General features: G+C 34.4%; 1 protein-coding gene across 1 annotated transcript; it reads left to right on the top strand.

Moving 5' to 3' along the window:
• The first annotated feature begins 1,135 nt into the window (after positions 1 to 1,135).
• On the top strand, positions 1,136 to 16,791 carry LOC128987120 (nucleolysin TIAR-like). The gene is made up of 2 exons (XM_054407834.1): positions 1,136 to 2,715; positions 14,230 to 16,791. The coding sequence occupies exon 1, from the start codon at positions 1,304 to 1,306 to the stop codon at positions 2,510 to 2,512; it is 1,209 nt and encodes a 402-aa protein (XP_054263809.1). The 5' UTR covers positions 1,136 to 1,303; the 3' UTR covers positions 2,513 to 2,715; positions 14,230 to 16,791.
• The last annotated feature ends 7,048 nt before the right edge of the window (positions 16,792 to 23,839 follow it).

Genomic DNA, 23,839 nt, shown 5'->3' with positions numbered 1-23,839 from the left:
TTGAGTGGTGTACTGGTCGGGTCGGAGGCAAGTCGGGGGTAGTGCGCGTCGTCCCATTACATTAGGAGCGATTTTTGGCTGCAACAACCAGTGGGTCGGGCCCGACAAACTGAAAAATTTTGGTCGTGCGACCAGGGTCCGACCAGTCGACCAGTGAGCGCTGTTCCATTTATTCCTATTGTAAAACTGGTCGTATCCGACCAGTCGGATCGTGGTCGGGATAGTGTGCGCCGGCCCTAATCAAAATGGCAGTCATTTTGAAATATCCCCTATTAACTTTTTCACAGGTTATAGCAGGAAAACTAAACTCAGCATACCTTTATAAAAAAAGAGAGTTCACCATTTGGTCAGTATTAAAATATTACGTTTTTAAAGTTAACTGGGGGTGTCCAGACTTTATCTTGCTTGCTCATCTTAAATAATTAAAATGGCTGCCATGTTGCTTAGGGGTGCGATATTGACCTCTGGTTTGCACCATTCAATTTATCTTGATAAAACCTTTAAAATGAGGGGTCACATGATAGGTGTTTACTTTTGAAAATTTGGGGCTGCCCGGCTGCCCCCAAAATACCCCATTTTGGGGGCTGGGACAAAATTGTAACTTTGATGGAAAAGTGCAATTTCTTATGTTGTAAATGTGTGCCGAGTTTGGTTTTCCTACTGCAACGCGTTAAAAAGTTAACTGGGGGGTTCCAGACTTTAGCCTAACCCTGTATATTAATTGTAAACAGTAAATAAGTTTGCTAATTTTTTAACAGTTTGGTACAAACATTTACTGACATGGTTGAAATTAAATACTTACTATTTGAATTTGGGTTGGCGTAAATATTACAGTGGAAAAAAGCAAGACAGCCTGGATAAATTGATATACTAAAAAGAAAACGCTAAACAGTATCCTATCTAATTTAGATAGATACAATAATATAATATATATATATATGTAATATCATATGTTAAAAGTGTGAAAGAATATTCACATCGTTAGCCTTGTTTTGTAGTTATTGAGCTTGTGAAATTCTTTCTGTAATGGTAAACTTGAATTTGTTATAGTATCTCATATCTTACTGCCAAATAATTTATTTTTTCAGATCAGTTGATCAGTTTGTCACCGTTGTTGGCTCGTTGGTTGGTTCGGTTCGGTTCTGGACTGATGTCTTAATCCAAAAAGTTGTGTATGTCGACTTTTATCAAACATTAATAGTTTATGTGCAAGTAGTGTTTTCATATTGCTATTTCTGTGACATATTATTGCTAATTTTTAATTCTTCTGAATTTTGGACGAATAAACCAACGAGAAATAAGGATGAGTGAAGAGAGCAACCCAAGAACATTGTACGTCGGGAACCTAGATGCCTCGGTGTCGGAAGACCTTCTATGTGCGTTATTTTCTCAAATTGGTCAAGTCAAAGGATGTAAGGTAATTAGAGAACCGGGAAATGATCCATACGCTTTTCTTGAATTTACTAATCATCAAGGAGCAGCAACTGCTCTGGCTGCAATGAACAAACGAGTGTTTCTTGACAAAGAAATGAAGGTTAACTGGGCAACGTCACCTGGTAATCATCCTAAACAAGACACAAGTAACCATTACCACATATTTGTTGGCGATCTTAGCCCCGAAATTGAAACTCAAACGTTGAAAGAAGCATTTGCTCCATTTGGCGAAATCTCTAACTGTAGAATTGTACGTGATCCCCAAACACTCAAGTCTAAAGGTTATGCTTTTGTCTCCTTTGTTAAGAAAGCAGAGGCTGAAAATGCTATTGCTGCTATGAATGGTCAGTGGTTGGGAAGCCGAAGCATTCGTACCAACTGGTCTACCAGAAAACCTCCACCACCTCGAAATGATCGAGTTAGACAAAATAGTACTAATAAACAGCCAACATTCGATGAAGTGTACAATCAGTCAAGTCCTACCAATTGCACAGTTTATTGTGGTGGATTTGTAAATGGTATCACAGATGAGTTAATTCAGAAGATATTCTCACCCTATGGAACCATTCAAGATATCAGATGCTTCAAAGACAAAGGCTATGCGTTCATAAAGTTTTCAACTAAAGAAGCAGCGACTCACGCGATCGAAGGTGTCCACAATAAGGAGATCAATGGCCAGATTGTTAAATGTTTCTGGGGTAAAGAATCTGGCGATCCTAATTCGGTAAGTCCGGCAAATATGAATGCAAACAATGCAAATCAGAGTGCAGCTGCTGCTCAGTACCCCTATGTGTACGGTCAACAAATGAGTTATTGGTATCCCCAGGCATATGCAGCTTCAGCTCAAATGCAAGGTCAATACTTACAAGGAATGCAACCGAATTACTATGGACAGTTTGGTTACCAACAAGGCTATGTTGGACGAATGGGAATGCAAATGCCCACTGCTACATGGCAAGGAGTTCCAGCCCCTGTACCTGCGTCTGCACAACAAATGGCAGTAGCTGCTCAAGGAGCAGCTATGCAACAGCCAGGAACCATGATGGCCTACACAATGCCTCAGTTCCAAACACAGTGACATGTTTTAATAAATTGTAAATACAAAGAAGACTATCTCGATTCACATTTACCTTAGTACCAGAGTGTTGTTGTGTTTTATATGTGATAAACTGGGAACTAAATTATCATCAATTATAAACTAAATTAAATTATTAGGCTTGGAGTCTATTTATTTCAAGGCCTAATTAGATTCAAGAGAATGGACGCATACCAGAAAACAAGGTAAGAGATTTAATCTTCTTAAACTAAGCTTAGAATTTTAAGATAAACAGATATAGCCTAGTAGGTAGGCCTATAGGCTAAGTTAACCCTAGGACTGCCCTGATGGTTTGGATGAATGCCCCTGCCATTTTTGCGATTTCGCAAGAGTTCTTTTAAAAAATTTGCAGTTTCTAAATTACTTAATGATAACCTAGTCATATATACGGTATCGTACTCATTTTATAGAGAAAAAGAAGGAGATTTTGAATAAAATAATTGATGAAAATCTGCTAGGTACATTTGAAAGACTAAAATTTGCGTTAAATTCTTTAGAACCTAACCTAACCAATACAAAAATTTCAAAAGTAGAGTCGTGGTATTTTCCTACAAAATTATGAACGAAAAATCTTAGATAGGTACCGGTATAAGTTACATATAGTTAGGCCTAGACATTTTATTTTCCTGCTTTTAAAACTTGATGTAGGCCTAGGCATTCTAAAATAGGTAGCCTACAATAGGCCTATGTTTGATTAAAAAAAAAAAAAAAAATTGCTCACCCCATGTTGGGTAAAAGTTTAGGACCCAGACCCCAGCTTAAAAACACTTCCTGAAGTGTGAAATTGTGTAAAAAGTGTAGGCCCCTATACCGGTAGCCTAAAATGAAGTTTTGGAAGATAATAATTGGGGGAAAAGCAATTCCAGTCCCCAAAATACTGACTGGAATTTAATAAAACCAACCCTGACAACAGTTCCTCCAAAACCTCAATATATACACCAATTTTACACAATTCCACTTCATCAATGTGAAAAATTCACAACGAATATGCACTCGACATATAATTTACTGCTGTCTCAAAGATAACCAAAACCGGCACGCACGGAGAGCACCTTGTCTTTGGTTTGCCGATAGCCAACCATCAACTTGGTTACAATGTACAACGAAAATTAAAATCACTTCGTCCAACAAATACATATTGATAGGATTCCACATATTTCACCAGGAATCACCAGCCAATCAGATTACTGCACGAAAGAAACCATCAGCCAATAAGAAATCTGCACAATTAAATCTGTTGATCTGTTTTATCACAAACCACAAACAATAGCAATGCAGTTGGAGGTCACTGTACCATAATTTCCCCTAGAATTCCCTCAATTTAACCTGAATTCCCTCTGTATTTATCGTAAAATCCCGGTTTCAATAGCAAAGTAGGCCTACTGCAGTTAAGATTTCAACATGTAGATCTTATGAACACTCACTTGTTGAGAAAAAAATAATTGTCGATTATGAAATGAATCTGTTCTAAACTAACCAAACAAACTAAACTTGCTGTATGATTTTATGAGGAAAAAATTATTGTTCTTTATGAAATGAAAAACTGCTCTAAACTAACCAAACCAACCAAACTTGCTGTTTTATTTCATGAGAAAAGAATAATTGTTTATTATGGAATGAAACTTTTCTAAACCAACCAAACCTACCAAACTTGCTGTATGATTTCATAAATCGGTTTTATAAGAGAACTCGTTACCCAGATACAACCTAACAGTAAAGTACAAACCATGAAACTAAATAACCCTATACCGGTATGCCTAAATCAGATTTTGTAGGTACACCAGCGCACCCAGCGTCACAAACATGAACTAGGCCTACTGTAAACACGAAAGGTCTAAATGAGTAGGCTAACAACTTGTGGTGGTTAATTCCATAGATGTTTATTTATTCCATACTCCTTGAGGAGTTTGTTTTATCTGTGTTATTTTTTTTCGTACAGATAAACATATTTGTTCATAGATAAAACATAGTCCCAACATTATGTCTGCAGAAATATCGATATAGATTCGGTTCGATATATATTGTTTCTAAAATATTTTTAATTTCAATGTAGGCCTAAACAAACATGGAAATAGGTTATGATCTGTTTATATTTTTATTTATGTTTTAAATGTAAAAATATAGGTAATTGAGTTAAGTTCGGTGTACGTTTTTAATGAACTTAAAAATAATGAATAAAATATATAATAATAAAATATAATAATGAATAAAAAAAAACTGTCAATATTCAAACAATACCCCCGCCACAGCAAACCTGCAGACTAAGCGAATTTCCAGTTGCCTGATTGGATTTATACTGAAGTGTCTACTTAAAAATATAACATTTATTCCCTATTTAGGCCTAAATAGAATTAGTTTAACAAGTAAAGGTTTGCTGCATCAGGGAGAGTAAAACTGTTTTTTTTTTGTAAAAATGTTAATTGTTAGTAAGAATTCAAATCATTTTCCAAATTTGATCAAAATATGTTCATAAACAAGCAAACTACAACAGTTTACTTATTCTCCCTATAAGAATAACATGGGAGTTTTAAATTTAGGCCTACAGTACAATTTTTGGAATTTTCTCCGTAACCATTCGAGGCGCATAATAACACTTGTATATACTAAATTATTTGTTTTTGAAGCTCTCCATGGTTTGGAAAGAAATTGATAATTTTATGTTTTTTGGATCAAAAATGGGAAAAACCTTTTTTTACCCCATGAAACCCCCCCGTGTGGCAAAGCTATAACAGTTCCAAAAAGACTGTGTTGTAACTTATGTTATTAAGACCATGTATAGCCTATTGTGAATATAAAAAGAAAGTTGGACTAGTTGAATTAATAGCAAAAAGATAATGAAACCGGTAACTAAAACTGAAATACATTAATTGTCAAAAATAAAACTTCTTTCACGCTTCCACATTTATATACTTACTTAAATCAGAACACACTTATAACTCCGCGACAATTGGTAGCAGAGCTGGAAAACTCCCAGCTCCCAGCAATTGACGACTCCCAGTGAGTCTTCTTACATTGGATTAACACAACTAAGATTTTACCTAAATCCACTGAACGAAGAGTTTCTGAAATAAAGGCAAATAAAGATGTTATATTTGAATATGTTCCATCCGAAAATAATCCATCAGATGTAGCAACTCGTGGCATGAATGTGAACGAACTTTGTAGCTGTCAAGTGGGGGTCAGGACCTTAGTGGTTTAATCTGCCCGAAAATAAATGGCCGAACTAGAACTTTAATCCCACTGAAGAAATTCATGAAGTTAAAGAATTAACAGTGTTTAATTAGACAGCTGAAGAAAGGATCGTAGAACCTCCATATGGAATTGATGTCAAACGATTTTCGACTCTGAATAAACTACTACGAGTAACAGCATTCTGCGAAAGATTTATTTCTAAGTGTATAAGACAATCCATTGGTCATACCACGACTAACATTACTTCTGAAGAAATCCAGTTGGCTAAACTAAGATGGGAGAAATATGTTCAAAAGAAACACTTTTCCGAAACTATAAGTAACATCGAAACCAATAAAAGAGATCCACTTCAAAAACAATTGAAACTGTTTCTTGACTATGACGGCCTGCTTAAGTGTTCTGGAAGGCTTTCATATGTTGAACTTTCAATAACTTACTCCAGAAACATCCTAAACTTCTACCAAAAAATGAATACTTCTCAACTCTAGTGATACAGTAGAGTACCGCAAACTCGGCACTCGATAACCTGGCAGTCTGGATAACTCAGCCATCACTTGGCTCAGAAAATTAGTGATTTTTTGAGTCTGAGTTAATCATGAACTCAAGCGAGCTTAAGTCAAATTATTCTCAACTCGTACTAATGATTTGTTGAACTACCTATATCTGATGACTCAATACTGACTTTTAATATAAATAAAAATCAAGAAGGTGGTTAAAAAGTTTAAAATTTGTATTGTTCTTATTTTTAACCATACTTCCCGATAACCCGACATTTCACAAACTCGGCACCCTTCCAGTCCACATTACGCCGAGTTTGTGAGACTCTACTGTACAACACTACCATAATGCTTTATTTCATGTTGGAGTTCAACATACTCTGGCAGAAATAAGAAAGGAATCCTGGATTTTGTGTGGAAGATCTCAAGTCTACAAAACTATCGGGTCATTCCATATCAAATCAACTAGGCTCTCAATCTGACCTTCTTGGATTTTGCATTCTAGTAGTATTTTGAGTCCTGAATCCAAATATGTAAAAAAATCTAACTTTTTAGTTTTTACGATATAAATATTTCAAAATGGTAAAAGTTGGCGTTTTTTACCGTGCACAATGATTAAGATGATGCATGATTACATTCTTTAACATATAAACATAGTGAGTGTTTTATAAACATGTAGAGTGTTCACATATTTTGAAATTTTCAAAAAAAATTAATTTTTACCTAAGTAAGTTGAGTTTGGTAGGTATAAGATTAAAGGCATTTGAATCCTCTTTAAAATGAGCCATTGTACAACTTGATAGGACCAATTGAACTCATCCTAGACAATATTTTAGTTTGCCCGCACGGTAAAAAACGCCAATTTTTACCATTTTGAAATATTTATATTGTAAAAACTATAAAAGATAGGTTTATTTTAAAAACATATTTGGATTCAGGACTCAAAATACTACTAGGATGCAAAATTTCATCAAAATCAAAGATTTGGTTGAAAATAATTGAAAATTGAATTGAAAATAATATAAAATAATTGAAGGTTGAAAATAATTTTGTATTGGTTGATTTCATATGGAATGACCCTATCAAGAAATGTCTAACTTGTATTTGTTGGGAGGGTGGTCCATACAAATTGCCACCCATGCCTCCACTTCCAAAAGAGACTGTAACAGAGCAGATCCCATTTAGCCACACTGGACTCGATTACTTCGGCCCATTATACATTAAAGACTATCACAACAATGACTTTTGGAGATTTAAGGAAAGTTTATGGCTGCATATTTACTTGTCTTACAACAAGAGCCATTCATATAGAGCTAGTTAATGATCTAACGACTGAAGAATTTCTTTTATGTCTCAAACGGTTCATAAGCAGAAGAGGTAAACTAAAACAAATATTTCTAGACAATGCCCCTCAATTCAAACTCGCTGCTCATTTACTGAAGATATTTGGAGAAAAAACTTCAACGACTCTAGTGTTTTATCTTACATAAATAATGAGGGATGTGAGTTCTGTTTTATTCCTGAACAATCACCTTGGATGGGTGGTGTCTATGAGCGACTTATATCCCTAGTAAAGGGGTGATTAAGGAAGACAATTAGTTCGAGAGTACTTACATTTATTCAGTTGGAAACTACTTTAACTGAAATTGAAGCTGTATTAAATTCAAGACCTTTAGTGTACGTCTCTTCTAGTGAAGCTAGTTTATCAGATCTCTATAATTATTACGCTACATGAAACTTTGTCGGTTGAACTCCTCCGCCATTTCTTAACAGATTTTATCCATTGACGTCTCATTGGAAAGAGCGTGTCACGTAGATTTGCAAACTGGCCTTACATTTTTGAAAAAGTCCCTTGGGCTCTGCCCCAGTGAATGTTAAAGTTCCCATGTTATCCTTATGAAGAACATAATTGTTTACATTTTGATCAGCTGTATAATTTAACTAACGAGACCTTACCGTCAGACCGCCACCGCCTACCACAGCGCCGTGTAGAACGCATCATACCGTGCATAGCCGAACTGTTCATGGGAAATTGTTAGCTCTATCACTGTAGCTGTCAAATGTGAAACTAACCAAACTTGCTGATAATGAAAATTTTGAATGAAGGTTTAACTTACTAATAACAAAAATAGTTCTTTTCGTAAAATAAAATTATAAATGTCTCAAAATCAATTAAATAATTTTTTAATTATAAAATTTAACCACCATAACCTAACCAAACCAACCTAACTTGCTGATAATGAAAAAAAATTGAGTCAAAAAGTTAATGCCTCCAGTGGGTTTCAAACCGGCTACCTCCGAATCATCAGCCCGGTGCGCTATCCACAACACCACCGAGACCTACGGCTGTTCAACGTATCGTTGCGGTAATGGTGTTCGCTCGAGCAGTGGTGGGTGGTGGTGGGCGGTGGCGGTCTGTCGGCAAGGGTTAATATTTAACTAGTTGTATCTTAACTCCCGGTCATTTCCTGAATTTTCATGGGAAAAATGGAATTGAGCTGAATGAAAATCACCTTGGACACAGGAAAACCGATCCAGATTATAAGCTATCCAACACTGAAAATTTACTTCAAACTTGGAAAAAAGGACAGAACCTCATAAACTCATTTTGGTTTCTTTGGAAGAAAGCCTACTTAACTAGTTTGAGGGAAAGGACTCAATCTGAAATCAAGCAGAAACGTTTCCGGTCTTCACAATTCCCCATTATTGGAGATATTGTCCTTATTCACGATAATTTACCCAGAGGACGTTAGAGACTTGGTCGAATTAATGAACTACACTCAAGCAAAGATGGGAATATCAGAAGCGTAACAGTCACTTTAAGCAACAAAAAGAAAATAATTCGACCTTTAAAATTACTCTACCCTCTTGAAATTAACCTTGATGAGAATATCCAGGTGTGTTGAAGAAATTTCTCAAGTGGCCGGAGTGTGGCAAAGCTATAACTGTTCCAAAAAGACTGGTTTGTAACATTGTTATTAAGGCCAGATGTTGTGAATATAAAAAGAAAACAAAATGTGAGTTGGATTATAACTCCGCGACACCCTGTTCCCATAGTCTGATCATGCTGGTTCGCGAACTCGTTAGAATAAATGTAGGTTTACACGTTTATACGAAATTTCGTAAAAATCGGATCATTTTTGCTCGAGTCATCGTGCTTACGGACACACACATATTTATAATATATACCTATATGCAATATATATATATATACATAATATATTTATATGATATATATATACAATATATATATAATATATTTATGAATTTAAACTGACGGTGTTTTTGGCCTCTAGGGACCTCAAAACATTAGAAAAAATCGGTCCCGCGTCCAGGTCTTACGGTACCATGAGTAGGCTACTACGGTAATAGCTTATTCCCTATATGGGAAATTTGATAAAAGAAGACTGAAAACTTAACTTCACATTTTTAGAGGTAAGGATAGGCTATTCACAGCAGGTGATGGATGTTTTACCACTTTTTATTGACCTATTTAAATATTTTCAAAGCAATTTTTTGACTAAATATATAGGATAAAAAAAACAACTTTATTTTTACTTTGTTATTGCTTTTAGCGAATTTCCCATTGGCCTATAGGGAATAAGCTATTACCGTAGTACTCATGGTAAGACCTGGACCCGGGACCGATTTAATTTTTCGTTTTGAGGTCCCTAGAGGCCAAAAACGCCATGCGTTCAAATTCATATATATATGTGTGTGTGTGAGTCCGTTAGCACGATAACTCAAGCAAAAGGGGTAGCGGATTTCTACCCCCATGAAAAAACGCCTACGTCATTTTGACGTCACGAGGGGCGCGGGCCTATACATGGTCGAGAAACTGCCCGCGACTGGAAATCTACCCCCGGAAATCTACCCCCGGAAATCTACCCCCGTGGTCAGCTCTGCCACGTATCGGCCAATATTCATTGTTGTAATTGATTTTATTAATTGCTTTATTTAAAGCAACGGCTCTTCATAATAAATCAAAAGTTAATACTCAATAGGCTACTGTTATAATAAAGGTTTTAACAGAGTAACCAATACTGCCTGACAGAACAGTTAACATTTACATCTTACTTTTGACATTTGAAGGTGAAACTCTTTCCATAAGATTTTTTTCGCAAACACTCTAATAACGTCTTTAACCAGAAGACCTTGGTTTCGTTGTTTTTCACCATTATTTTTAGTTAATCAAAAGCGCGGTACGTACAGTGCCCCATGTTGAAAGCAGGGCTATGGCAGATAAGACCAACGTTTTCAAGTGTCTGTCCTTGAATTTTTGTGATGGTCATGGCAAAAGCAATTTGGCATTGGAACTGCAGATGTTTGAATTTCAGGAGAAAATTTAACTCTGACGATTCTAAACTTAATTGGAATAATAATACTCGCTTTCCAGCCGAACTTGCAGTAATTATTTTCATATTTAAGACTTTGTCATTAATCTCTTTCACCATTATTCTGGTTCCATTAACCAGTCCTTTTTGTGGATTTAAATTTCTTAGTAAAATTACAATTCCACCTTTTTATAAACATCACTTGTGAGACATAACCACTTGGTGCTAAAGTGTGGAGAAATTCATCAGGGACATGTAACCGGTCTTCCTCTTCTTGAATCAAAGTGTCCACTGAGTAGTAAACTCTACTGTCATTATTTAGTTGCTTAGCTATTTTATGATTGATTTGGTTACCATGTTCATTCTTTGGTTAAATTCTTGCATGATTTTTGTCTTTTTTTAAGCAACTTCAGAGAATCCTTCACTGAAGATTTCGTCAATGTTAGCCTATTTTTATTCGCAATACATTGTGGTGGAAGACTTATCAATGTCTCACAAAGACCATTAAGGTAGCTCTCTTGGCCATTCCTTATTCGTAAAAGATATTCATCAAATATTGATTCCCTTGAATTTGCTCTCATGTTTTTAGCAAGTGAAGCATTTTTAAACATTGACCATAAAGGTGATATAATTATTGAATTTTCTACCATTTCACAGCGACTTGCACCAGAGACTATGGTAGCTCATTGCTGGAAATTACCTCCAAAACCTTTCCACCAAAAGGCTTTGCTTGGCCATCTCTTTTGGAGATATTTCACAGTAATCATTCTGCAGACGATAAAGCATACTTATTGGACATAGAAGCTTCATCCTATAATATTATTTTACAAATATTTAGCTTCGTACTATTGGATTTTATTCCGGAGACTGAGACTGACTCATTTATTTTTATTGGCAATTTAAATCTGTTTTGTACTGTACGCTAAGATCACCTAAGTCAAAATAGTCTGTTTTGTGACAGCATCTGTCCGTGCAATATTTAAAAAAATCAAGTGGTCGCATAACATTTCTTTGAACTTCAAAAACCAGCATAGGTAACTTTTCAAAATTTTTTTATCATACCATCTCTGTTGTTAATACGTCGCCGAATCGCAAACACGGGATTGTTTCTTCTAGGTAGATTTTTATGATAGGCTAATCAAAATGAAAAATTGCAAAACACAACACATAAAAATATCTATGAAAACGTTAAACACACCATTATCTTAAAATAAAATACAATCACATAATATAATGAAATAGACTGGTTTTTACTCCCTATGAATGAAACTGCATAAATAAACTATCCCATCTCATAAGTAATCATTGTATTTGAAGGTAAACTGATAGGTAAACAGAAAAAGTAAATATTAAAATGACAGAAGGGAAACAGGCTATTTTTATGAAGACAGATGTTTTCTTTTAAAAAATGAATCATATGTTAGGTAATCTTAACAAATTTGGACTTGTATGTTTAAAATACATGAAAACTTAAAAGTCCAATGGAGCAGAGCACATTGAACTGAGCGTGACAAAAGTTATTCCATGACTTCTACAGAGAATTCCCTTTTATTTGACACCTTAATCATCAAAATCGGTTAATAAATAAAAGAGTTTTGCTGTGCACAAGAAATTCCTTACGGAATTAGAATAATAGATTGTCAGCCAGCATGTGCTTAGTATTGCAATAGATAGCGTCTTCAAAACGTTGAACAATATACTCGGTGAATTACTCTACTCCAACACAGTACTGTAACTGTACAATTATATTAGGTTGTGTAACTTTTTACAGTGCTTAAGAAATTCAAACAACTTTAAATGCATGAATAATACTTTGGCAAAAAGTATCTTGTTTCAAAATTAGGCAGAGTCACGAAATAGAGCAGACTATGAGTGGTTGCTCGCCACTCCCAGGCTGTCTTCTACAAAAATCGCCGGGTCAAATACCCACAATACCTTAACTGCCACCAGTATGAAATGTTTTTGTGACAAAGTAATTTTATAATTCATTTTGATAGCCCCAGGATTGCGTTTTATGACTAATAACGGTAGAAACGTATCTTGTCAAACAATCCATAATAAATGTACTAGTGTCAAATTCTACTTGCTACATATGTTTTGGCGGTTCTTTAACTCCACCATTGTCAGGCTGACAAAAGGATCCACTTCTAGAGGTATCGTCAGAATATGTAACATACATTAAACACAAAACGCGAAACTATAACAGGTATGCCTATTAATTCATGCGTGTACATTGCCGCGGGCAGGACTGGAAGTAAACTGAATCAGGTTATGACGGACTGACGTGGTCGGGATTGTCGTCTGTGTTATCAAAAGTTGATATTGGACTAATTGTAGTGACGAAGGAGTGTGTTGAAAATATAATGGGATTCATAATTGAGTTTTCCATTCAAAATTATTGATAATAATAACCAATTTATATGCTGGATAAATTATGGTCTCAAAATTCTACATTACTGCGAGAAAGGAAATTTATTAAATACTTTGGAAGAGTTTGAAATATATAAATTCACGAATCCCATTATATTTTCAACACTCTTCTCAGTCACTATAATAGTCCAATATCAGCTGTCGAAAACGCAGACGACAATCCAGAGACCACGTTGGTCCGTCATACCTGAACCTGATTCAGTTTACTTCCAGTCCTGCCCCCGTCAATTTACACACGTGAATTGATAGGCCTGTATGTAATAATGGTCTCATGTTTTTTCTAGATGTTTGAAACGTATTATGACGACACCTCCAGAAGTTGATATTTTGTAAGCCTGACGATGGCAGAGTTAAAGAGCCACCAAAACATGTGTAGCAACACAGAAAACATACTACTACTATAACCCAGAATGCCAACCGCATGGTAAAAAGCATGAAGTGTTTTGAGAGAGCTTTGCCTGTCAATTCGTAGGCAGCGCCACCAGCGTTGCTATGCACTCAGCTGCATGTAGTGCTGCTCTCCAGTTAGGATTTTTAGAACTTTTATTTATGGTCCACGGAGTTTAAATAAAGCTAATTGGGTATTTTTGTAACAATTGTTGATATGGTGTTAAGTCTAGATTAGGCCTAGATATCTTATCAAACGGTTAAAACTAAACATGATTTTTTTTTAAATTATCATTTTACACAATTGATTCCAAGTTACTACATTTAAGATTTTAAGCTGGTGCCTGTAGCCACTTAAAAGTATCAAAATGATCAAAGTATCAATAAAATCCATAATCGGTCCAAGCTATTACAATTTTAACCTCAAAAAATAAGCATTAGGCCTAAGATCCAAACTTTAAATGTTCCTACCTAACTTAACTTTTACATGAAGTTGTACAGGTACAGCCATCAATTGAGTTTACACTGTCCACAAAATGTAGATGGTTTTAGGAGAAGAAATCTATACCCTCCACTTCACTCTACCTTTTAAACAAAACAGCTGAGGTAACAAGTAAAATATAAACATTTATTTTCCACCTGTCAATCAGCTGCAACATACATTTAACAAAAAAGTGGTTGGGGAATCCCTCAATCCGCCTAAATTTTGTTAATGGACTATAGCATTGGCTAAATATACTAGGCTAGTGCAAATGCATGTTAAAGCCTAACCAATACCCAAGGTTCTTACGATTTATTTATTAATGTTATTAGAAAGAATTTTTTTTTTATTGCTGACTAAATTATGGATTTTTTTCAGAACTTGGAGCTGACATTACCATTACCGTTACTGCAGACAAACTTCTCATAATGTGACCTGTACGTAACATAAAGTGGTAATTTTTGGACAACTGTGCATAATTATCATCATTGTAATATGAATTGTATTGAAGTGTTTTTACCATAGCAGGGGGACCTTCTTATTTTTTCTACTAGGGACTTGTCAATCTTCTCTTTGGTGTAAATATATTGGTGAGGTGAAATATGATGTTTAATTTTATCTCTATGTTTTTACTTTTGTAAATACATACCTGCTCTATTATTTTCCATATTTTACTCTCAACACCAGTTTTGGTTTGATGAAACTAGCATTCCTTAAATTTCTTTAGTTTAAATATAATTCTTTGTTATACAAGGTATTCTGTTTCAATTGTAATGCATAGGCACAGCAAGGCTGTGGTGTTTTAGTTTCCCTTCAACCCTATACCATGATATTTGTATTTTTTACAAAAGAAACTAATTTATAACTTTGTATATAGTAAAAAAAAAACACACTTGTTAAAACCTATAGCAATTTTAGAAAACATTAGTGATTCATTTTCTTATTTTATCCAATTAAAACAAAGTTAATTGTTGGATCTCTTGCCAATAATAAATTAAGACCAGACATTTTTTATTGATTTTTAAACTATTGATCTAATTAGGTAGACCTGAATTATATATTTATACATGTTTAAATTTTCTTATATTTTTTCTTATTTAGTAAAGGTAGACTCAAATGTTATATAGCCTACTGCAAATGAATGATTTCCTATAACTGGAATAAACATTTCAGTTTCTTTAAATACACTCTGGTACCATGTCAAGTGACATCGTGTTAATTAAGTAATATATAACAAGACATATGGTAATACAACACTGTGATTGGGTTGATTAAAAATATTAAAATAGATAATTCGTAGAATTGTAGGGAATAAATTGAGGGAAATTTCTTTCTAGCTGCATAATGTTCTGTTTGAATGGATAATGACGATGTGTACAGTAAAATATTAATATAACTAGATTGTAGAATAGTAGTGTTTAGAACCTACTTTACTTGTAAATAAAATGTGCAATATAAGTATATAATAATACTCATCCATAAGTTATTTAAGGTAGCAACTATTTAAGGTCCTTGAAAAGACTGTTTCCAAAGCAAAGGTATTGTCAGTAGTGGACATTAAGTTTTTATATTAATCATATTTGCCAGAGACTAGCATTTTTACTTTTCAAATTTAAAATAAGTTGCTCCTTAAACCAACCCAGATTCAACTGACAGCAGAATTAATCAAATGTAATACTGATCCTACAAACGATACTAACAAAATTACTTATAGCTATTGTTTATGTCAACTATATACTGCTGAATCTTATTTCATGTAGAATAAATTACAAACTCAAAACAAATCAATAGTATACAAATTACTAAACATCAGTTTGTCATCAATTATATTACAAAGAAGAAATTGTTTATGAATGCCTGTCTTTAATGCGTTTTTCCTGGTAAACGTAAAAATTATTGAACCGACTGGGCTAAAATTACACAGAATGTTAGATCAGGCTAATTCATATCCTTGTAATCATCTCTAACTGCACCTCATGAATGTCTAAAGTTGATAGGTGGAGCTTTTTGGAAGTAAATATCATCATTATTGCTTTTGGATACTGAAGTCATATAGTAAAAACAAACGTGTAATCATAAACATTGCGCAGAAGGTCCATTCCATTATGAATTAGTACAACAGCTGTTTCTCTTGAGTAAAAATTATCTGGTTTTGATGAAAATCGGTTTAAACGTTCAAACAAATTCGCAAACCAGCATGATGGGACCATGGGAAATCTTACAAATAGAAATTCACTTAGGTTTGCTGCGGCGGTAATTTTATGTTTTTTTTTTATATTTAAAAAGAACATAGTTGACAGAGCCTATTCACAGGGTGTGCTAACGCCTATGAGTCTATTATCGTCCTTAGTTTATGTTGCTGTTGTCTGTTGATATGACACATAAAAAAAATATCACGAATGTATTTGTATACTATTTGGAAATTTCTTATGTTGTAATCATTCTGCTGCTGGTTTACTTTTTTGTAGTCACAGTATATTATAGCCTAATTGAAAATAAGTAATTTTATACAAGTATAGTTTTGAATATGTCCATTCATTTGAACAGAACATTTGCATTGACAGATAAAAGTCAGTAGAAGAATAGCAATCCTATTTTAAAAGCTTGTGATAAGAGTAAGGTGGGCTAACCTTACTGGTTGTTTCTTTTTTACATAATAAATTTGATAATTAGGTTTCCTTTTTTTGCCACATAATAGATTATTTATGTACTTAATTTATTTCAGCTTTCATATTTATACATTAAATCAATATTTATTTTATGTGTTGTTGTTCAATCTGATGTATATTTGGTTTATAAACAGCCAGCAAGTGCCCATAGGAAAAGGCTGATGAGTGTCTCAAAAAGTATGTTGTAATCAGAGAGTTCTGTCAAAGCTAAAAGGTTTAACAAAATTGTACTGTTGAGATTTTGTAAAAAATTAAACAGTAAAAGAACTGGTGTAATTTCTGTTATTGAATTCCTCGTCTCGTCAACTATCTATCTTATGATAATAAGCTATATAGATAACAATTTCTTATGTATGTATATCTATTTGTTTTATTAAGAACAAGTGTCTAAAATTTTAATTCCTCCCTCAATTCGCTTTATTTTAAGATTACGTTACAATAATAGTGGATAATAGCATTTTTTACTTAAAACAGATAATTTTAGAAATCCATAAAAATTCCAAGACGACAAACACAATACCTCATTATACTGCTGGTATTTTATTGGTTGTAGTTTGATATTTTTAGGCATAACAAAAAAAAATATATATACTATATAACAACACCAGTTCTGGCTGCCATTAATGGTATGATTTAATGATAATGCTAAAGTTTTCCCACAGAGAAGGAGGGCGGAGGACGCAATAATCTTTTGGGCCCATACCCTGGCGCTTGTATCTGATCTGATGTTAAGTAAAACTTTTTCTTACAATGTCTATTATTTGAACTATTCTTTAACAAAACATGCTTTGCTGTACTAGTTGTTTTTAGTCAATCTGGTGAATGCACACATCTTGATGTGATCGGAGAGGTAAGCGACACCCAAATGCAGTCTTTTGATTTGTTTAATATTTTATAAATGGCAACACAGTCACCTCGGGTCTAAGATCACTGTCAGGTGGTGACTTGATTGGTGAAACCATTTATTATGTTTTAACTTAATTAAATTGATCTGGTGTACAGGGTGTCCCGTGGACATAAAAATATTTCATTTGACCTGTTAGTTTGAAAAAAATATCTTTCTTTCAAGCTAGGCTAACTTATAAGGCTTCCTATTAAAAATTATATGAGGCGCTGATGCATGTATGAAAATACTGTAACATACAATTTAATTTTTAATATTAAGCTTACAGTAGATATACTCCGGAAACCTTTTAACTGGACATTGATTTAACCAGAAAACACTCGGCGGAAATGACATCTCTTTAACTGGACAATTTTTATCAGCACAATGGTTTAACTGGACTAGATCGGCAGGAAGTGGGCGGTACCATAGACAAAAAGAATTAAATATAGACTGTCAGCCGTGCTGCGGTTACCATAGGTTCCGGCGCACACCGCTGTAGTTTACGTAGCGCGTTCGCCGTAACTACATGGCGCTCGAAGCCGTGTGCGCCAGAACCTATGGTAACCGCAGCACAGCTGACGGTCTATATTTAATTCTATGGTGGTACTGAAACAACTGTTCCTGTGGGAAAGATTTGAGACCAGTGATCACGCGTCTAAATACAATGCTCTCCTAAATTTAAGTCAAATACCACAGTAAACTGTCCGTTTTAACGAGTTTTGGGGACGTCGGTTTAACCGGAAAACCCGTTATTCGGATTGGCCTCGGTCCTGAGGAGTCCGGATAAGAGGGAGTCTACTGTATTTCAAAGTTTGCTTAATTGAAAAAACTTACATATTAAAAGTTGATGGGTAAAAAAAGAATTGCACAACTTAGGGTACTGTATTAAAGCAAAGAACAATATGATTTCACATAAAATAGATAGGCCTATGTTGTACCCTACCCACTGAACTTTTGTCAGGAATCATTACCTGCAGCTCATTATGTAAATATCACAGTAAGCAAAAATAAAATTACAGACAAATTGTATTACATTTTGTAAGAGAGCCATCTCTATTATCATAAATCGGGGCACAAATTTTATCAACTTGTATAATACTACACAAATTATAATACAGTGGAACCTCGATAAGAAGACCCTCGATAACAAGTCACCCTTGATAACAAGTGTCATTTTTAAATCCCCTAGAATTTATTTTACCCATCACATTTTATTGCAAACCTCAATAACAAGACAACCTTGATAACAAGTCTTATTTTATAATCCCCATGAGAGCCTTGTTATCAAGGTTCTACTGTAATAAGAATAAATAATAAAAAAAAGTATGATAAGAATTCAACAACGTAGTACATACCAGTTCTTTACATTAATTTACACGCTAACCGTAGAGTAAAGGAATATACTTATAAATATTTAATTGATTTTAGAAGGAAAAGTAAATTGCCTACAACTTAGTTTTGTGATATTCTCCATAGTAAAATTGAAGCTTAGCAGTGTTGTAGAAAAACACAACACATTTTCTCTAAATGTGAAAAAAGCTTCTGCAATGTGAAGTGAAATTAAGTATTTTACCATCAGGACACTCAATCGAAACCACTCATGAAATACAGTTCAAAAAGGCTTTAGATTTTACAATAGCATACAAAGAGAGACTTCAAGAGCGTCAAAGTATTCAAGAAGAGACTTCAAGTATATTTAGTAAATTAAGTCTAAAGCACAGAAAACATACTACTATAACCCAGAATGCCAACCGCATGGTAAAAAGCATTAAGTACTTTGAGAGAGCTTTGTCTGTCAATTCGTAGGCAGCGCCACCAGCGAATTGACAGGCAAAGCTCTCTCAAAGTACTTAATGCTTTTTACCATATGGTTGACATTCTGGGTTATAGTAGTATGTTTTCTGTGGTCTAAGTAAATAATAGATGAAAATTTTATAAGTAGTAGCTACCTGGACAAAAAAATGGTAGTGCAATTGAAATTTAGTTTGTAAATTGAGTGAAAATAAATAATGGTGTAAATAGTCACCTAAATGTTAAAAAATATAACTTTTTTTCATTTAGTTAAAAAAAAACCATCTAGTTAAAATTGTTATCCAAACATGACGTGTTAATCAGTAAAACTACTGTAAAGTATTCTCATAATCAGCTTAAGAATCTTGGGAGCAGAACCTGTACATCTTAACCTCTGCTCTTTGAACTGTCAAATTGTACAGCTGACTTAGTATATTTATTTATTTACATTCTTCCAATAGCTCCATAAGTTTAATATGCAAACTTTACAGGCCAGCAGGGTTTACACTAGCATGTAGCGTTTGTGCAAGTTTTACTTGCATGGTCATGCAAGTTAAGGTTTACACTACACCTACCTTTGCAAGTGGAACTTGCCCAAGTCCAGTCAGTGCAGTTGTACATGTTATGCGGCACGTCAGATTTTATAGAAGATGTTAGGGCTGTAGTGAGATATGTAGTCAGTGTGTTACAAGATGAGCTTTTTGAAGAAGCCAACGAATTACTATTCAGCCGTGACGACTCAATAACCACTACAACTATAAAAAATACACAAGTAGGAGTGGTCTGCAAGTCTCGTGTTTACACAGGCAAGTGGAGCCGGCGTGCAAGTGGATCTTACGTGTAAGTAAAAAATGCATGCTAGTCAGCCTTGCAAGTTTAACTTTCGTACATGTTAGTGTTTACATTTGCAAGTTGTTATGAAAGTAGGATACAAGTAAAACTTATGCAAGCGCTACATGCTAGTGCAAACCCCGCTTGAGGTTAAATGTAAAACTGAATATGCCTATACGTTAATCAAGACAAAGACGAATCCAACAAATCAAAAATCTTTTAAATCAGTCCAGCCGTTCTTGAGTTATAAGTAGTGTAACTAACAGGACTTTGTTTTATATATATACTAGCTGGCCCGACAGACGTCGTCCTGTCCTAATATGGTTTTATGTCAAATGCTCGTTCATTTTCAAGATGAGCTCGTTCCCATGGCTCAATCACGTCCTGGTTGAAGTTCGTTCGCTACGCTCACTCACCTTTAGGTTGGAGCTCGTTCGCTGCGCTCACTTGCCTTCAGGTTAGCTCGTTCACTACGCTAACTCGCCTCCAGGTTGAAGTTCGTTCGCGACGCTCACTCACCTTTTGGTTGCAAATTAGCTTTTGTCATAAATAATAAAAAAATAATAGTGCTGCACCCTGTTGGTAAATCTATTAACTTTTTAATGCTATTGAACATCACAGAATCAAATTTTTTAGTTGAACCAGCAGTTAAGATTCATTAATTCCATTTAAATATGAGTACTCATAACGTTAACATGGAAAACTCCAGACCCACTGGGGCGGAGCCCTTTTGACAGATCTGCACCAAACTTCACACAAACCATCCTTGAATAATGCTAAATAATGCCTGAAAGTTTCATTACAATCTGTCGAGCGGTTTTGGAGTCCATAGAGGACAAACAAACAAACAAACATACATACATTGGATTATATATGGGCCTATACAGGGTGATTGGTACTCAGTGTGACAAAAATTCTTTGGTGTAAGTACAAAGTAAATGAAGTGTGATGATGCATATCAAATGTTCCAAGTCTAAAAATTAGCTTCCCAAAAAATTATTTTATGTTTTTCAAAAATAACCATGCTAAAACTTAATACAGCGATTTCTCAGTTACCTGTATATGGATTTGAGTAGATAATGTCATTTTCGTGTTCTACATAAAACTTTGAACAAGAATAATAGAAAATGACGGAGGATCAGTTGTAAAAACTCCATTGCAAATAGATTCAAAGATAAAAATTAAGATGTTTGATAAAAATTTAAAAAAAACAATGGTCTATTGCATTTTTCACAGCCTGTATACAAGAAAGTGTCGTATGTTTGCCATGCGACGATATTACGCAAATGGTGAATCAGTCACTCAGACTCAGCGAGACTTTCGTACACATTTTAACATTGCATGGTATGGCGCTACCCCTGATCGTCACACGATATTGCGTTGGATACATAATGTTAACTCAATTGGTTCCTTGCTTAAGAGGAAACCTCCTGGACTGGCAAGGACAGTTAGTACCCCTGAGACAGTTGAAAGAGTGCGCCTTGCAACAGTTCAGAGTCCTAGCCGCACCGGCAGAGCAGTGACAGTGAATCCACAACGGTACCTAGAAATGTTGGAAGAATATTTCTTGCCGGAACTGCGCCATCAATGTGTCGAGATACGTAATGACGTATGGTTCCAACAAGATGGGGCAACAGTGCATACAGCTCGCATTAGAATGTAATTCCTTCGGTGAACATTCCCTAGAAGAGTTATCCCACGTTTTGGTGGTGTCACTTGGCCGAGCGCTCACCAGGTCTTAAAATTCCAGATTTCTTTCTATGGGGATTTTTGAAATCTAGAGTTTACATAAACAAACCAAAAACAATACAGGAACTTAAAGAAGCTATTCGCCAGGAAATCAACGCCATTACTAGAGATATGTTAGCAAATTCCGTAGAAAGTTTTAAGGAACGCCTTCAACGCTGTATCAAAGCAGAAGGCGACCCGTAAAATTATCAATGTTCTCTAACCACCACCTTAGAGATGTAATTTTTAAATGCTAAATTGCAAGTAATTTTATTCTGAAATTGCATATTGTGTACACTGTTTTTCCACTCATAAATACATTTTTTGCTCTGAATTACCTGAGTACTCGTTATTTGAAAAACATGCGTTTCTCGGTAATCACCCTGTATTAAGCAAAAGTTGATTTTTTGTTTCAGCTTGAACAGTAAAAACAGTAAAAAAGTTCCCCGTTTTCTGGTATTCAAACCACTAAAACAAACAAAAAAATATCTAAACCTCAATAGTGTAGCATATGGTTGAGAAGCTTATAAAATGGCACAGTTTCCAACATATTACGACACTTTCTTGTATACAGGGTGTGAAAAATGCAATAGACCATTGTTTTTTAAATTTGTATCAAACATCTTAATTTTTATCTTTGAATCTATTTACAATGGAGTTTTTACAACTGATCCTCCGCCATTTTCTATTATTCTTATTCAAAATTTAATGTAGAACACGAAAATGACATTATCTACTCAAATCCATATACAGGTAATTGAGAAATCGCTACTTGGAACATTTGATATGCATCATCACACTTCATTTACTTTGTACCAACACCAAAAAATTTTTGTCACACTGAGTACCAATCACTCTGTATAGATATATTTTGGAATGTGTTTTGACTATTTCTATTCCTTTGTACAAAGAAAGGTCAATGGCAATAAAACTCTTGATTCTTGATTGAGCATAGGTAGTGGGTAGTGGTAAGTGGAAGTTGGTTTAGTCTATGTTAATGTTACTTTAGATACTGGTATCCCATATGAGCAATCAACCTTTGGGTTGACTGTATGTTTAAAGGGATTTATTAATAGAATGATCATTTGCTTTTTATTTTCTCTGTTTTCTTTACAAATACCTGTTTCTGAACCGATAAAAATGTAAAGTTAAGACAGAAACATGATACATAGTTTAGCATCGTCCTTGCAATGTCTCTACAAGTGGTCAGCAAATTAAGTTTTTAATTTTCTGGGCATTAAGTCTACTTTTAATTCTTCTGTCCAGTGTCTCTTCTCATCATCATGGTTGGTTCAGTTTATCATCTTTCATTTCTTTCCTCATTTTCCTTTATCTTAACTCATTTTCCTTACTTTTTTACCACAGAAAGGAAGATTTTATATTTCCTCACATCTAAATTATCCAATGGGAACAAGATCAGAGCAGTGTTGTCGAATGGTGTTATGCATGTGAAAATGTAGTTGACATGATTATCCAGAGATGGGATAAAGGTAAGGATTTGATAATGGTAATGGTAAGGTTATTAACTTGTATTATAATTCCTATTGGGCTATTTTTGGGCCGATTTGTACTACTATAGTGAATTAAATTGAACCATTAAAAATCTACTTTGATTTACAAAAATTATTTGTGCATGTCTTTACAATATAGTTGGCTCACAAATTAATTCTTCTCTTTACATAACACACTTAAATGGAATTATTGATTTTTACTGAAAGGTCGCTAGTAATAAATAAAAATACCATAAGATAAACACATAAATTGAATTTATTTTCAAACTTTTATAAAAGTAAGAAAGTAACAAAGCCAAAACATTGTTTAAACAAACTCTTGTGCATAAACAAAATATGATAATGATAATACAGTGGAGTCCCAATAATCCAAACTTCGGTAATTCGAAAGTCCGCTTAATCTGAAATCCAAAAGTATTTTTTTTTAATTTTTTATTTTACTTTAAACAAAGTTAGCTGTACCTCGTCAACGTATTCAGTAGGGGCCGGGCGAGATAGACTTGTTTTATAGAGTATTTTAGTAAATATTTCGCCATTTTTTTTAATAACCATTTTTCATTTTTGTCTCGGGT

This window comes from Macrosteles quadrilineatus, unplaced genomic scaffold (genome assembly GCF_028750875.1).
Source record: "Macrosteles quadrilineatus isolate MER2022 unplaced genomic scaffold, UCM_ALF_1.0 Scaffold_2__2_contigs__length_208266976, whole genome shotgun sequence".
NCBI lineage: Eukaryota > Metazoa > Arthropoda > Insecta > Hemiptera > Cicadellidae > Macrosteles > Macrosteles quadrilineatus.
This window is presented reverse-complemented; position numbering and strand designations above follow the sequence as displayed.